This window comes from Salarias fasciatus, chromosome 13 (genome assembly GCF_902148845.1).
Source record: "Salarias fasciatus chromosome 13, fSalaFa1.1, whole genome shotgun sequence".
In the NCBI taxonomy this organism is placed as follows: Eukaryota; Metazoa; Chordata; class Actinopteri; order Blenniiformes; family Blenniidae; genus Salarias; species Salarias fasciatus.
The window spans coordinates 29,721,983-29,738,428 of NC_043757.1; the positions used below are offsets into that span (position 1 = coordinate 29,721,983).

Sequence of the window (16,446 nt, forward strand, 5' to 3'; positions counted from 1 at the left end):
ACCACCTCTCTGACCTTTAGGTTCACCGTGCTACACCACCTCTCTGACCTTTAGGTTCACCGTGCTACACCACCTCTCTGACCTTTAGGTTCACCGTGCTACACCACCTCTCTGACCTCCAGGTTCACCCTGTTACACCACCTCTCTGACCTTTAGGTTCACCGTGCTACACCACCTCTCTGACCTTTAGGTTCACCGTGCTACACCACCTCTCTGACCTCCAGGTTCACCCTGTTACACCACCTCAATGACCTTTAGGTTCACCCTGCTACACCACCTCTCTGACCTCCAGGTTCACCCTGTTACACCACCTCTCTGACCTTTAGGTTCACCCTGCTACACCACCTCTCTGACCTCCAGGTTCACCGTGCTACACCACCTCTCTGACCTCCAGGTTCACCATGCTACACCACCTCTCTGACCTTTAGGTTCACCGTGCTACACCACCTCTCTGACCTCCAGGTTCACCGTGCTACACCACCTCTCTGACCTTTAGGTTCACCGTGCTACACCACCTCTCTGACCTTTAGGTTCACCGTGCTACACCACCTCTCTGACCTTTAGGTTCACCGTGCTACACCACCTCTCTGACCTTTAGGTTCACCGTGCTACACCACCTCTCTGACCTTTAGGTTCACCGTGCTACACCACCTCTCTGACCTCCAGGTTCACCGTGCTACACCACCTCTCTGACCTCCAGGTTCACCCTGCTACACCACCTCTCTGACCTTTAGGTTCACCGTGCTACACCACCTCTCTGACCTTTAGGTTCACCGTGCTACACCACCTCTCTGACCTTTAGGTTCACCCTGCTACACCACCTCTCTGACCTTTAGGTTCACTGTGCTACACCACCTCTCTGACCTTTAGGTTCACCCTGCTACACCACCTCTCTGACCTTTAGGTTCACTGTGCTACACCACCTCTCTGACCTTTAGGTTCACTGTGCTACACCACCTCTCTGACCTTTAGGTTCACCGTGCTACACCACCTCTCTGACCTTTAGGTTCACCGTGCTACACCACCTCTCTGACCTCCAGGTTCACCGTGCTACGCCACCTCTCTGACCTTTAGGTTCACCGTGCTACACCACCTCTCTGACCTTTAGGTTCACCGTGCTACACCACCTCTCTGACCTCCAGGTTCACCGTGCTACACCACCTCTCTGACCTCCAGGTTCACCGTGCTACACCACCTCTCTGACCTCCAGGTTCACCATGCTACACCACCTCTCTGACCTCCAGGTTCACCGTGCTACACCACCTCTCTGACCTCCAGGTTCACCGTGCTACACCACCTCTCTGACCTCCAGGTTCACCGTGCTACACCACCTCTCTGACCTCCAGGTTCACCGTGCTACACCACCTCTCTGACCTCCAGGTTCACCGTGCTACGCCACCTCTCTGACCTCCAGGTTCACCCTGCTACACCACCTCTCTGACCTCCAGGTTCACCGTGCTACACCACCTCTCTGACCTCCAGGTTCACCGTGCTACACCACCTCTCTGACCTCCAGGTTCACCTTGTTACACCACCTCTCTGACCTCCAGGTTCACCGTGCTACACCACCTCTCTGACCTCCAGGTTCACCGTGCTACACCACCTCTCTGACCTCCAGGTTCACCCTGTTACACCACCTCTCTGACCTCCAGGTTCACCATGCTACACCACCTCTCTGACCTCCAGGTTCACCTTGTTACACCACCTCTCTGACCTTTAGGTTCACCGTGCTACACCACCTCTCTGACCTTTAGGTTCACCGTGCTACACCACCTCTCTGACCTTTAGGTTCACCGTGCTACACCACCTCTCTGACCTTTAGGTTCACCGTGCTACACCACCTCTCTGACCTTTAGGTTCACCGTGCTACACCACCTCTCTGACCTTTAGGTTCACCCTGTTACACCACCTCTCTGACCTTTAGGTTCACCGTGCTACACCACCTCTCTGACCTCCAGGTTCACCGTGCTACACCACCTCTCTGACCTCCAGGTTCACCCTGCTACACCACCTCTCTGACCTTTAGGTTCACCGTGCTACACCACCTCTCTGACCTTTAGGTTCACCGTGCTACACCACCTCTCTGACCTTTAGGTTCACCCTGCTACACCACCTCTCTGACCTTTAGGTTCACTGTGCTACACCACCTCTCTGACCTTTAGGTTCACCCTGCTACACCACCTCTCTGACCTTTAGGTTCACTGTGCTACACCACCTCTCTGACCTTTAGGTTCACTGTGCTACACCACCTCTCTGACCTTTAGGTTCACCCTGCTACACCAACGACTAAATGTTGAAGTTTTTTTAATGCCAAAGATAAGTGTGACTCACTTTCTCCTATGAATGTTTCTTTTTGTTCTGTTATAAACATGTTGGAGGTGTGAAAGTTTCACCTGTAGGAATCTTTGTGTCGTCCACAGGTAGGTAGGATGGAGCACTAATGGACACTTCATGATCATAGACGTCTTTTGCATCCTGAACCAACAGATCAGACACGCCACAAGATTCCTGTCAAACTCATCGTAGTCATTGAAATAGGTTAAGAAAGGATTATAATATGGCATTCCTCCTATATAAAACCCATCACAATATTCATCAAATCTTGAATTTAGTGTTTTACATGCAAAATACAGGAGGAGCCAAACAACTTATCTCTAGATATGCAGTCAAACAAGACAACACTGGCCTGTCACTTTGCTTATAAAGCATTAACAGCGACAACATATTTATTCTGACATATATCTTAAGTAGAACAAAGTCCAGACCAAACTACAGTTTGAACTGCAGTCAAATAAGAAATGGATTAGTATTTGTGTTGAGTTGAAACACACATTCTAAAAACATCAGCTTGTTCAAATCATGAAGTTGAGTAGCCAAATGGAAGGAAAAAACGATAAACAGGACAAGTTATGTTTTGTTAAACTGTCACGAGAAAAAATTCTTAAGTAATTTGCAATGAGAAACAAGAGAAGAAAGTTCCTCCAATCAGAAGAGAGATTGATGAAATACGCTCACATGTCCAGCCAGGTTGAAGTAGGTGTGGTTGGTGAGGTTAACAGGGGTTGTTTTAGAACAGCGAGCTCGGTATTCAGCAGTCAGTGTGTTCCCCTGAAAAACAATTAAAAGCACATTCAGTGCATCAGAGGCAAAGTAGAAAGACACTCAAACCAGGGACTGTCAAAAGAGACAAAATCAGAGCCAAACGTCAGGGAGCTTTTCGGCTGAGAAGTGAAAGTGCTGACAAGACATTTATAGCTCAGAGTATCCAGGGATCATAGTTCAGTGTGGTCATTCGACTAATGTGGGGACGGGGAGTGGCTCAACCAAAGATACCGCCACCATTCTCTCATAATTATTATCTTTTTTTCTGGGACGGCTGGATTGTAGTGTCACGGGTGCGAGGTGGAAGGACCCACGCGCAAGCAGCCAGGCAGCGTCAAAAGTCCTTTATTCCAGGAACACAAGACAAGCGGAGCTGAGGTGCAGGCAGGGACACGGAAGCACGCAGACAGACCCGCAAGGAACCGACACGACACACCAGGACAGCAGGGCTTATAAAGAGGGCAGGACAGATGCAGCACATTAGGGAGTTAACGAGACAGGAGAACATGAGGGCAGACAAACACAAAACAGGACCCGAGCGCCCCCACATGGCCGCAGGGGCACAGGGCGTGACATGTCGTATGTTATTCTGAAGGAATTATTTCAGAGGATATTGATCTGGATGAGAACCAGCAGGTTCAGTCAGACAGACTCACCCCAGCTCCGCTGTGCAGCGGTATACAGACAGAGGTGACCAGTTTCTATCTGTGATTCTTTGTGCTTTAGCATATTTCTGTTTAAATGTTCTGATGCACATAAATCAAAACCTATCTGTCCGAACTAAAAATCTCTCCTGTGCCTTGGAAGTTTTTATTCAGCCTCTAGCAGGCTGTCTGCAATTTTGTTGCAGATATTTTATAGGAAAAAAAGCATATATATTGGTGGTTAACTACCATTTATTTAACGGCACCACACAGTAGTCATTTGTGCACCGCCAATATTGGGATTTTTGTTGATGTTCAACTCAGATTGTTCCAAGTTGGGTGGGGCTGAGCACCAGGTTGAGGTGTGACAGATTCAGCTTAGCACAGTGACAATTTTGTGCCAAAACAGTATCACAAGGTGCCGAAAGCTCCCACCTCAGCCACGTCTATCCCAGTGGCGGACCGTGCATTTCACAGAAAGGCCTTCAGAACAGATCCGCCTGAACCAATCCACCTCTCAATAACTATTTTGTCTACAAAAAAAAATCTTATTATGCAGATATGCACATAAAGAGTTGTTGCACAGCAGATAGATACTTGTGCAGCCAGAATAAATGCCTTTGCTGAAGTGCACAATTCTCCTACTACATCTGTGCACATACAATGAGCATCAACAACTTAATAAAACTGCAATATTATTTAGGAAAAGAGGAACATTTTACTCACCAAAATCCCGATTATTTGAAAACAAAATACATCCTCCTTTCCTTCCTCAAAAAGAGTTCAACTGCTCTGTCATATAATAATAATAATAATGCATTGGTTTTATATAGCGCTTTTCAGGACACTCAAAGACGCTTTACATTACGTTGCATTATTCTTTCACACCATACTGGGTGGTGGTAAGCTGCTGCTGTAGCCACAGCTGCCCTGGGGCAGACTGACGGAAGCGAGGCTGCCAATCTGCGCCATCGGCCCCTCCGACCACCATCAACCACTCACTCTCACAACTTTCATACTAGGTGAAGTGTCTTGCCCAAGGACACGACAGTTTTACGCCTGCGGGAGCGGGGATCGAACCGCCAACCTTCCGGTTATAAGACGACCTGCTCTACCAACTGAGCTACTGTCGCCCCAGATTATTATAGATTATCCAGCGTTTCAGTTCCATAAAGCCAGGGCTGAAAGTCCAGCTGCCCTGTGGTATTTCTGGCCTAAGTTTTATTTCTCTTCAGGTCGTCTTCTTCTTCTTCTTTGGAATAATTGAGGTAGGCGACCAACAATTTAGGTGCATACCGCCCCCTACTGTATCTCTTGGTGAATGTAAATCAGAGGGCCTGGATCTGCTGTTGTTAGAAGCTAGAAGGCGCTGAGTCGCCAACTCGAAATCTGATTGGTTGAAGCAGCTGTCTGTTTGACGCTTCACTTTACTTCACTGCGCCATCAGGAACGGACAGTGAAAAAAAAAAAAAAAAAAAAAAAAAAAGGAACGGACAGTGAAGGCCTCGGGCAGATTTCTTTGACCCTAGCAACAGATGATGCCTGAAATCTGATTGGTTAAATGATTTAATATGAAAAAAAACATGTCTGGAAGCAGCGCGACCACGGGAAATCTATGAAAGGAACTGGAACATACCGTTTGGAATCATTTATTAATTATTTATGGACAAAATATAATTTACATCAGTCTGTAATTCAGATAATTTTTAGGCCAGCAGAGAAGGCTTTGCAGGCCCTGACGGCCCACCACTGGTCTATCCTCTAGCCAGGTGATCTGCACGCTCATGGTAATTTCACTGACAGGTGAGCAGAGCGCAGGTAACCAAAACCTCCCAGGTTGGTTTCCAGAGTGTCAGTCACGCTGAAGATACACAGAATCATTCATGAAATAAATTCATTTTTCTGAACGCTTCTCCCTCCTCTTCCTGTGCCTGGATTGCTGGGTATAAGTCTGAGGAGCCGGGCTCCTGTGGTCCGGGTCTCAACGGCCACCTGCCGTGCGCCATGATGCTGGGGTGTATAAGAAGCTATTTCTCACTGAAACATGAATGAATGAATGAATGAATGAATGAATGAATAATAAATAAATAAAAGTAACTAGTGTTTGGGATGTTGCATCATGACCCCAAGAGAGAGTGAGATGATTTCTTCGCGTTGTCAAATAATTTCGGAAAAACACAGATGACCATAAATAATTCAGAATGATTGTTTCTGACACTGAGTTTTTGTGTTTGTGTGTGTGTGTTTGTGATCCGGTCTTTGCTCAGTGACATGGACTCAGTCACAGGCTGCCAGCTGACTCAGGACCGGACCCGACGGCGGGCGCTTAGCAAAGAGAGTCCACTGCTGGGTGAAGTCTGGAGCCTCGCCGGTGGAGCGGAGGGCGGCAGAGCGCTTGCTGCTGAGCGTATCATGGAGATGTTTGAACACTATCTGACATAAAAACACTCTGCTCGGGGCTGAAGACTGCTATACATACCCGGCAAAGTGGAGAGAGATCTTTTGTCAGATACTGAATAATCCGCTTCACCTGGGAGGATTGAACCTGGATCGCTTTAAAGGGGGAATATTACGTGTTTTTTGGCCCTTTAGTATCAGTCTACAGCACTCAAGCAACAGCTTTGCCCAGAGTTGGATGGTGAAAGCTGCATGTGTCAAAAACAACTTAAATCAAATGTTCCTCTGCATCAAGCTGCCTCAGACGCTGGAAATGAGTCCCTGTCTCTTTAAAGGCCTCAGTATACTCCCCCGTCGCCGCCACGGCGTTCCTACGCCGGCAACCCTACGCCGCTACTGAACATATCTTGCTCCTGCGTCAAGGGAACGCCCTCCTCTGCCAAGCCGCTAGCAGTCACAACAACAATGCGGCTTCCGTAGCTCCGGCTTTACCTAGACATAGATCTATAGACATAGATTTCTAGACGTACGTATCTAGACACGCGTGCATTTACCGAACATATATCTGCATATATGACATATCTGGCGACACCGGGCTGTGGTGGAGGAGAGGCTGAGCAGACCGTGATGAAATATTGGTGAAACTAATGAGCTTTTGGACGATTAAAGCCGTTTGAGGAGCGGCTCTACACATAGCCCCGTCTGCTAACAGTGCTAACACCGCTAACAGTATAGGGATGTGCGCCGCTCAATTTTGGATCTAAATTTCTCCTGAAGCTCTGTTCGGATCAGAAAAGCATTCCGGGTGAGTTCTACTTTATTCTATAAACAACGCGAAAGCGGACCAATCACAGCCCTCGACGTTCACGTCACCACGCGTCGAAACGACGCGAAGTCACAATTTTCGGGAGGCGCACGTCAAGCCCCGACGTAGCCCGTCGTAGGGCTACGACGGGGGAGTACACTGAGGCCTTAAGAATCTCCTCAGCTTAGAGACACCCCCCCCTGAGAGCGTCCATCTCCATGGCATTCTCCTAGAGTTGAGAGGGGCAGGGCAGCGAGCTGTGCAGGAGGAGCTGTGCAGACTGTCAGAGCTGGGGCGGAGCTGTGCATTATGAGCTGAGCTGTGCATTACGGGCGGAGCTGTGCATTATGAGCTGAGCTGTGCATTATGGGTGGAGCTGTGCATTGTGGGCGGAGCTGTGCATTATGGGCGGAGCTGTGCATCACCAAGCGTTTCAGCCTCAACATGGGGAGAGAGGGGGAGGAGGGGGAGATTCAGGGTTTGCTCAAATATGCGTGAATGGTTCAGCAAACAACTCCATGCTTGTTTTTATTGGGGAAATGACACTATAGCAATATACAAAGCTCAAAAAGTGTATTTTGCATAATACCCCTCCTTTAAATACAGATGCTTCTGATGCGATTGTTTTTCAGTTGGATGGAAAAAAAACACCCATGTATAGTGGAATAATTACACCTGCAATATGACATCAAATCCGCGGTGTTATTCCGTCTAAAGGCAGGTGACTAACAGCCACAGCGTTACTCACAGAGGGCTGCCGTCTGTGGCCAGACACAGGGGTCGCGTTAACTAAATATACTGAATCACTGACTGCATCTTCAGGTGGATGATGGAGAGGTCTGGAGGCTGTCTGTCATCATGAATGAGGAGACCATGAGGAACGCACCACTTCTCCTTTTGTCATTCAGATGCTTTGTAAAGTATTATTTAGGGTTTACAGTCAACTCGGCCCCATGCAAACTCGCAGGGCTCTCAAGTCTGAACGTGACAGTCACGCATTTCGGTCTGTTGTCACGCACTCTTGTATTTCTCACACACAACTTGTATTTCTCACGCTGAAAAAAAAAAAGTTGGTAAATTTGTCTGGTGCGAGGCTTCCGGGTTGTGTTGCAATGGAGTAAGACGTGGTTCGAGAAGCTCTGCCTAAGCTTCAGCTTTTCTCTCACCTTTGAGATATTGAAAGTGCTCTGCACAGTATTTTAAGAAAAGCGACACTTGATGTAAGGTACAACTAAACCGGGCAAAGGAAAGAAACAAGAGAAGAGAAGATGAAAATAGCGAGAGCCCACTCAGGCTAGCAAGTAGCTCGGAGGACAGTGCTGCCGCGGCTAGTCGCTCTGCCTCTATTGAAGACGTTCTCACGGCAATAACCACGCTAAGTAATACGGTTGACAAAAGGCTCACCGAGTTGAATAGCTCTGTCGCGGGCATTAAGCAAAGTTTATCCGAGGTCCACGAACGTCTGTCTTCGAACGAAGCTACCATCGAGACACATGAAAGGCGAATTGATGATCTGGAGCGGCGCCATGCTAGCCTAGCTTCCCTGTGTAAACAACAACAGGCTAAGCTAGAGGACCGAGAGGCTCGTTCTCGCAGGCTAGACCTGCGCATCGTCGGAATAAAAGAAAAGGCAGAAGACGGCAAGCCGAATGAATTAAGGCTTCACATGTACGCGTTTCCGCGTCCGCTTTGGAAGGTCCGCGCACCACCGATGCGGACGCGCTTTCTCCCATGCTACATTTTGAGCTCAGCTGTGCGCGTCTCATGCAGGCGCGGTGATCCACGCAGCCTCGACAAGCTTTTCCGGCTCTACAGACTGTTTATCTGCTCCTTATTACGGATTATTTAGAGAAAATTAAGCACATACATTGTCAGTACATTATCTTTAAGTATTAAAGTTTATTTAGCCTTTTTTTTTTCTGTTTCTGAATTGCGGGGCGGCGCCGGAGCGATTAGTTACTTTTTCACTTCTGTCTGCAGACCTTCTCCTCCCTCCAGACAGTCTCTCTCTCTTTCCACGAGTTTTTCACTCTTTCGGTGTCTTTAAGTGGAGCCATCAGGCTGGAGCTCCGTCTACTTTCACGTTTACCGTCATGTTTTGTTTGCTATGGCGCTCTGGCGCAGGCGCACACTTCCGCGACCTGCGCGCAATGCGCAACGCGGTCTCAAATTCTGGCTGCTGCGCGGACGTCCGCGGATCGGTCCGCGCGGACCCTAGCGGACAGGAATTCATGACGATTTTTACGTCACGCGGACCAACGCGCAACGCGCACCCACGCGGACATGTGAAGCATGGACGGGCCTTTAGTGAGGAAGCTTCTGCCACAACTGCTGGGTGAGGATCACTTCGACAAGCCGGTGAAAATCGACTGGGCGCACCGGACGTTAGCGCCTCTGCAGGAAGGAAAATCAAGAGCGATTATCGCTCGGCTCCATCATTACCAGGTGAAAGAGTTGGAGCTAAGGCTCGCCAGAGAAAAAGCTCCGCTTCAATATGACGGGCGCCCGGTGTTCATCTTCCCCGACCTCACTTCAGCCACCATGAAGAAGCGACAGGAGTTTCAACAGATTCGAAAGAAGTGCAGAGCCAAAAACATCAGATGTGGATTTCGACATCCCGCAAGGTTTGTTGTCACGGTGAATAACGACACCCGCACGTTCGATGCCCCCGAGGCTGCTGATGCGGTTCTGAAACGTGCAGTAAAGGACAGGGACATTACAACAGGCTGAGTGGATGAATGAACAATCTCCAAGTGAGCTATATTGATCAGCATCAATGTCGATGTTCATATGCATAAAACTTTAATAACAGTTGTATGTAAATCCACGTGTTTATATCCACCATGCGGTGAGGACTGCTTGGTCTACATTTGTTTACAGCATGTTTAATTTGTGAAGCTGGGCATCTCCCTTGTTTTGAGAGTAAGAAGGGTAGTTTTCTACTAGTATGTGCCTTTTTCAGGCTACTGGTTTTAGTTTCAACTTTAAAGATTGGGGTATGGAAGTTCTGCTCCAAGTTTTTCTTGTTATTTCTAGGGTATATTCCTTGGAGTGTTTTTCTCAGCACATCTTTGTTACCTCAACATGTTTATCCTCAGCCTCATACATGCAGCCAAATCCTTATGTCAGGAAATATTCAAGTTGAACAACTCAAACATGAGCAGGTATGGTGAAATTAAAATAGTCAGCTGGAATGTTCGAGGTATTAACACTCCTCTTAAAAGGGGGAAAGTGTATGCACATTTGCGAGCACTTAAAGCGGATATCAGTTTTCTCCAGGAAACGCATATTGAGAAGACAGTAGCAAAAGTATTATGTCCTTCTTGCGCCTCACAGATCTATCAGTCAAACTTTACCACTAAATCAAGAGGGGTAGCCATTTTAATTAAGAAAAACATACCATTTATTCATTCACATACCATTTCCGATCAGCGAGACAGATATTTAATCGTGTGTGGATGACTTAATTCCACACCAATAACCTTAGTAAATTTATAGGGACCTAATTTTGATGACCCTATTTTTTTTTCAAAATGTAATTAAAATTATCCCAGATTTGACTAGTACTATCATTATAGGCGGTGACTTTAATTGCGTTTTGGATAACATCATGGACAGGCAACGATATTAAACAAGTTCAGGTAAAAACAGTGAATTGCTTAATAATCTTTTGCAATCCTGCAATCTAGTGGACATATGGAGGCTTCTTCACCCCACACAAAAAGACTTTTCTTATTTCTCGGCCGTACATAAGTCATATTCTAGAATAGACTTTTTTCTACTACACTCCAAACTTTTAACTTCAGCAACTGACTGTACATACCATAATATTCTCATATCAGATCATGCTCCAGTAGCCCTAACTCTCGAATTAGGTCATAAGCAGGGAATATACAACTGGTGTTTAAACAATGCACTGTTAAAGGATAAAGAATTTTGCACTTATATTTCAGACAAAATTGACTTTTACCTAAAGACAAATGACCTGGGTGACATTAATGATTCCATCATCTGGGAAGCTTTGAAATCTGTTCTTAGAGGTCACATAATGTCGTACGAAGTAGCTGAAAAGAAAAAGTCCACAGCAAGGCTAATGGAAATTGATGACCAAATAACAAAATTGGAAGCCTCCTATATAGGTAATCATAAAAAAGAACTGCTTCATAAAATTACGGCTTTACGATATGAATACAACTCTATAATGTCCATATCTAAGCTTCTTCTACAGGTGAAACAAAAAAACTTTGACCTTGATGAGAAGCCGCAAAGGCTCCTTGCCCATCAGTTAAGACAATCACAGGCCTCTAGGGCAATACATCGTATCAAATCTGAACATGGGGCCTTTCTCACGGATCCCGAAAAAATTAATAAGTGCTTTGTCGAATTCTACACAAATGTTTACAAATCACGCGGCGAACCAAACTATGAAGTTATAAATAAGTTCTTCGAAAAATTACACTTACCCAAACTGCCAGAGGATTTGGTCAAAATATTAGACAACGATATTTGTTTAGAAGAGATCAAAAAAGTTATATCCTCCTTCCCAAGTAATAAAGCCCCTGGTCCCGATGGCTATAGTGCTGAATTCTTTAAGGCCTTTGAACCAAAAATTATGTCCTTTGCTTCTGCGCATGTTCAATTATTCTAAAATGACCTCAATGACTATGTTTACATGCAGCTAAAATTTGGGTTCAGGTCAATATCTGGGTTTCTGAAACATTAGGAAAACCCCGTTTACATGCTGTAACAGACAGAGAGTTCCCCCGTTTACAAGTCAGCGCATTCAATCGGGATCTCCCTTTCCAAACCACGGCGCACGTCGCTGTTCTCAATACAAAACAGCTCTGACTGGAGTGCTTTGTGTTGCCAGATTGGGTGGGGTTTCCGCCAAAGCAAGCTTCTTTATTAAACACGTTGGATGGGTTGATTAAATGATTATGTGTTTATGACATGTTTTTTTATCATACAAATACGGTTTTAACGTGCATTTTCAACCAAGATGGGGGTTTGGGCTGCTTTCTACGAGTTTCAGATGTTTTTACGGGCTAGATCGACAGATCTGGCAACCTCCTCCACTGGCCTGCAGAGGCAGACTGCTGCGGTGACTCCGTTCTGTAGACGTAACGCAGACAAAACGGTTGTTCTGCTGTACAGGATTTTTCTGCTGGCCATACAAATCTCCAACTTTCAGAAGGAAGCATGTGCGACGTGCGCGCTCAGAATAACAGTTCGTATCGTGCGTCACGGAAGCCTCACACGGACAAAAGTGTGGTGAGTTTAGCGCCTACTCGTTGCTGGACTCAAAAGACCATGATTCATTGCAGATGGGAGCATGCGAAGAGCCAAAAACAATGTCCCTTAACTCGTTATCTGTTCACACGGCGGCACTTTCGAGTTTGAAAAGGAGTAACCCAGCGATCTTTATCGGGTTTTACAAATCTCGAAAATGAGCTTTTCCGGGTTTTGGCCGGTGTTTACATGGTCACACGCTATTGGGTTTCGAGTTTCAAAAGGGTTTGAAAAGGGTTATTGGCTGCATGTAAACGTACTGAATGCTACCTGACACTTTATACAAAGCAAATGTATCTCTGATTCCTAAACCAGGTCGCGACCCTGACTTGGTTTTGTCATATTGCCCAATCTCTTTGCTTCCAATTGAAACAAAAATTCTTGGCTAAGTGTTGGCTAATAGATTGAAGGAATGCACACTAATCATGCAGAAGAAGCAGTGGTTATCTCTTTAGACGCGCAACGCGCATTTGATCAAGTGGAATGGCCATATATGCTATATACCCTTAAGAAATTTGGATTTGGATACTCCTTCATAAAATGGATTGAAACAGTTTACTCCCTTCCCACTGTCTCACTTATCACAAATAAAAACATCTCCTCCCCATTTCGAATTTGTAGAGGAACCCGCCAAGGCTGTCCTCTATCACCATTTTTGTTTGCAATAATTATAGAACCATTAGCAGCTAGTATAAGGCAACACTCTCAAATCTCCCCCATTGACCAATACGGCTATAAAAACTATTTGTCTTTATATGCTGATGACATTTTACTTTATATCTCAAAGCTAAAAAGCTCCCGACCTCCGTTATTGGCGTTGTTTAATAATTTTAGTTCTTTTTCTGGTTTCTCAATTAACTGGGACAAAGTGTATTAATTAATAAAAAGACCTTCTACAAGTGAATTGGAAGATTAAGATTCAGCAACTTAAACATGACACTGATTTTTGGAAGACACTCCCATTATCCCTGGTGGGAAAAGTGAATGCCGTAAAAATGGTTGTTTTACCATGTTTTCTTCATCTGTTTCAGTCAATTCCATGCCATATCGCTTGCTCCCTCTTTAAACAATCAGACTCAATACTTACATCTTTTATTTGGAATTATAAAGCCGTCAGAATATCAAAGAAACATCTGTCTAAACCAAAAGTGGAAGGTGGCTTCTCCCTGCCACATTTCAAGATGTATTACTGGGCGGCCCATCTGTCCATTATAGCGTGGTGGAAAAAAAGGGCCCTTATCTTCCTCCGACTGCTGCCCAGCATGGTTTCTTATGGACAGGCGGCTCTGTAAGAAGACTTCTCTAACGGCTCTTCTCAACAGCCCCACAGCAGCTGGAAATTCTTTGTTTAACGCTAATTATGCCGTTGGGTGCACTTTGAAAATTTGGAAACAAATCAGTTCGTACATTAAAGCTCCTAAAGTTTATTTAGATGCCCCGCTTTATCAAAATCATTCTTTTGTGCCTGGTATTAATGATAAAGCTTTTTCCACATGGAACCAGAAGGGACTTAGTACTATGGGGGATCTGTATATTGATGGGAAATTTGCTTCATTCTCACAACTTAGTGCCATTTATGATATTCCTACATCTAATTTTTTCAAATACCTGCAAATTCGTTATTATGCCAGAAAACATATACCCAATTTTGAAACTTTAAGTAAGCATCAAGCGCTGGAAGCAATAAATTATTTTAACCCAGTTAATTCTGGAGCAGTTTCCCATTTCTATTGAATCCTACATGGTGTAGCTCCAACATCTGCCTCCGAGCGAAAGAAAATTTGGGCTGATGAGCTTAATTTGACTCTCACCGACGAAATCTGGAGTGAATGTTTAAGAAGTATACATGACTGCTCTGTAAACGTAAGACTTAGGGCCAATCCCAATTCTACCCCTTACCCCTACCCCTCAGCCCTTAGCCCTACCCCTATCACTCTCCTACCCCTTTTAGAATAGGGCTGAGGGCTAGGGCTATCTTTGCAGCACTATGAATTGGGATACCCCTCGGCCCTTTAAGCCCCGCCACACTCCTATAACAACAAAAAATTATGGATATTAGAAATGATAGAAATTACATTAGAAATTACTTTTATTTTTTAATAATGGTATTATTATTTACCTTATATTTCTCTTTGAGGTTCTCCCACTTTTTTGAAGCTTGCTGGGCTGTAACTTCCCCTTCCAAGCCATTTTCTTTTATGAATTTCCTAAAGTAATACAGATATATTTATATAAACACGTTTTATTACTGACATATTATAGCTTAGACGAATAATATAATTTACTCCCAATGTGTTTTGGCGCTGTATTTTGATTTCAAAAACTTTTCTTCCTTTTTAACCTCTAAACCAGGGGTCCTGAAATACAAATCTTGAAGGTCCACATTTGCTTTTTATAGACAAGCATGGGTCCGGACTTCAGCGCCCTGTGGGAGAGGAGGGGGTGGGGGGGGGGGGGGGGGGGGGGGGGGGCAGCGATACCGAGGACTGCCGAGCAGTGCGGTGCGACGGAGTGTGCTGGACACGCGCAGAGCGGCGCGGTGCAGAACGGTGCTCACACGGAACATGGAGTGTTTAAAGAAAGATTTTTTTTCTTTTTTTTTTTCCCCCATACATTTGCCCTGGGGCAGCAGCGAGGTGTGCCGCGGTCCGGTCGTGGACCGCGGTCCGCTAATTGAGGAACCCGGCTCTAAACTGAATCAGCAGTCGGGTTTCATCGGGGGTCCCTGTATCTAACATATTACGTTAAAAACATGATAAAGGATGACGTTAATTCAGTGATTAGTGCTCTAAAGAAGTTACAAATTCACGATTGGAAACGGTGCTGCGCAGCGCTAAAACGTTAATCCATGACTGGGACACTGTCACGCTAGTTTATCTATAAATTCAGTGAAGCAAATACACTTTTTATAGCTTTTTAAATAGTATACAGAAAGCAATCTTACATTTGTGCGACTCCGTGGTGGGCGCCATGTTGTTTTTTTCTGGCCAATGTGAAACTCCGCCTACCCCTATAGAGAACAGGGAGCATCGATGCAGACTTCGCTGAAAGGGGTGAAATAGCCCTTCCCCTTTCCCCTACCCCTATTCAAAAAGGAGAATTGGGAAAGCCCTTAAGCCTCGTGAACGCGCATATCATAGGGGGAGGGGTAAGGGGTAGAATTGGGATTGGCCCATAATCTCATCCAGTTTAAAACTCTCCACAGAATATGCTACTCCATGGAAAAGCTACATAGTTTTTTTCCCTGAAGTCTCCCCCCTTTGAAACAGATGTAAATCTTCAGTAAGTAAAATAAAGCTAGGGTAGATGATGATGTCCAAAAGCACTGTTTGTCATACTGAGTGAAATGCTCCTTGCTCCCTGGGAGAAGTTGTCGTATAATGCATTTATATTCTAACCACTATGTTGTGATCACTCATGTAACCATTGTATTAATCACATTCTAACTCATTATATTATGATTCACTTATATATGATTTATTCACATTTAATGAACATGTATTAATTCATCTTCTGAATATATTATTCTCCTTGTGTGCATCCTATGATTGTCTCATGATTCCAAGGCCTCCAGTACAGCAGATTGTAACTGAAAGCTCTCTGTACATCCTGAAACTGCTGGAGGCCGGCCAGGGTCAAAGCAAGGAGTAGCTCATACTTCCGACCCTCTTCCAGCTGACTCCCTATTTTCTCCTGAGAAAAGACCTGATTATTTCTTCAAAGTACGTGTGACCTTCGTGAAACAATTACTGTCTGTTGGTCTTCGAGAAAAACAACCCTGTGACAGTCAGAGTGTTATCAGAATGTAACTATCAATCATGTAAACCTAACAGTATAACTTCCCGAGCAAAGGAGAGATCGGTGCCATTATCTGCTGGAGACTCTGATGCTGTCAGAGCTCACGGACGTGGTCCAGGACTCCTGTTTTTTCTTTTATTGCTAGCATTTAGGTTATCTCCCTGTCTGATCAACTTTCTATTGAATTAAAGATCTTGTGCAGAGACTTCAACGTTTCGAGCATTTTTAATCACTCTTTTCTTCAAGTTTTTGCTCAAGTCTCAACAAAGTCAATACATTATCTGGACGGAAAAAGGTGCGGAAAAAATCTGACAACTGTAGCGGCCAAAGGACAGTAAAAACTCCGACCAATCATAAGGCGCGGACCGCTCTTAAGGAACCAATCAAATCCCTTCGCCGTTCTACCAGCCC

At 45.2% G+C, this 16,446-nt stretch overlaps 1 protein-coding gene across 1 annotated transcript in view; it reads right to left on the reverse strand.

The window, feature by feature from the left end:
- The window catches only part of galm (galactose mutarotase), a 73,951-nt gene that overhangs the window by 23,159 nt on the left and 34,346 nt on the right, over window positions 1–16,446 (reverse strand). The window contains exons 5-6 of the mRNA XM_030107368.1: window positions 3,016–3,108; window positions 2,394–2,475 (exon numbers count right to left, since the gene is read on the reverse strand). Of these exons, the coding sequence (XP_029963228.1) occupies window positions 2,394–2,475; window positions 3,016–3,108 (175 nt within the window). The remainder of the gene's footprint in view (window positions 1–2,393; window positions 2,476–3,015; window positions 3,109–16,446) is intronic.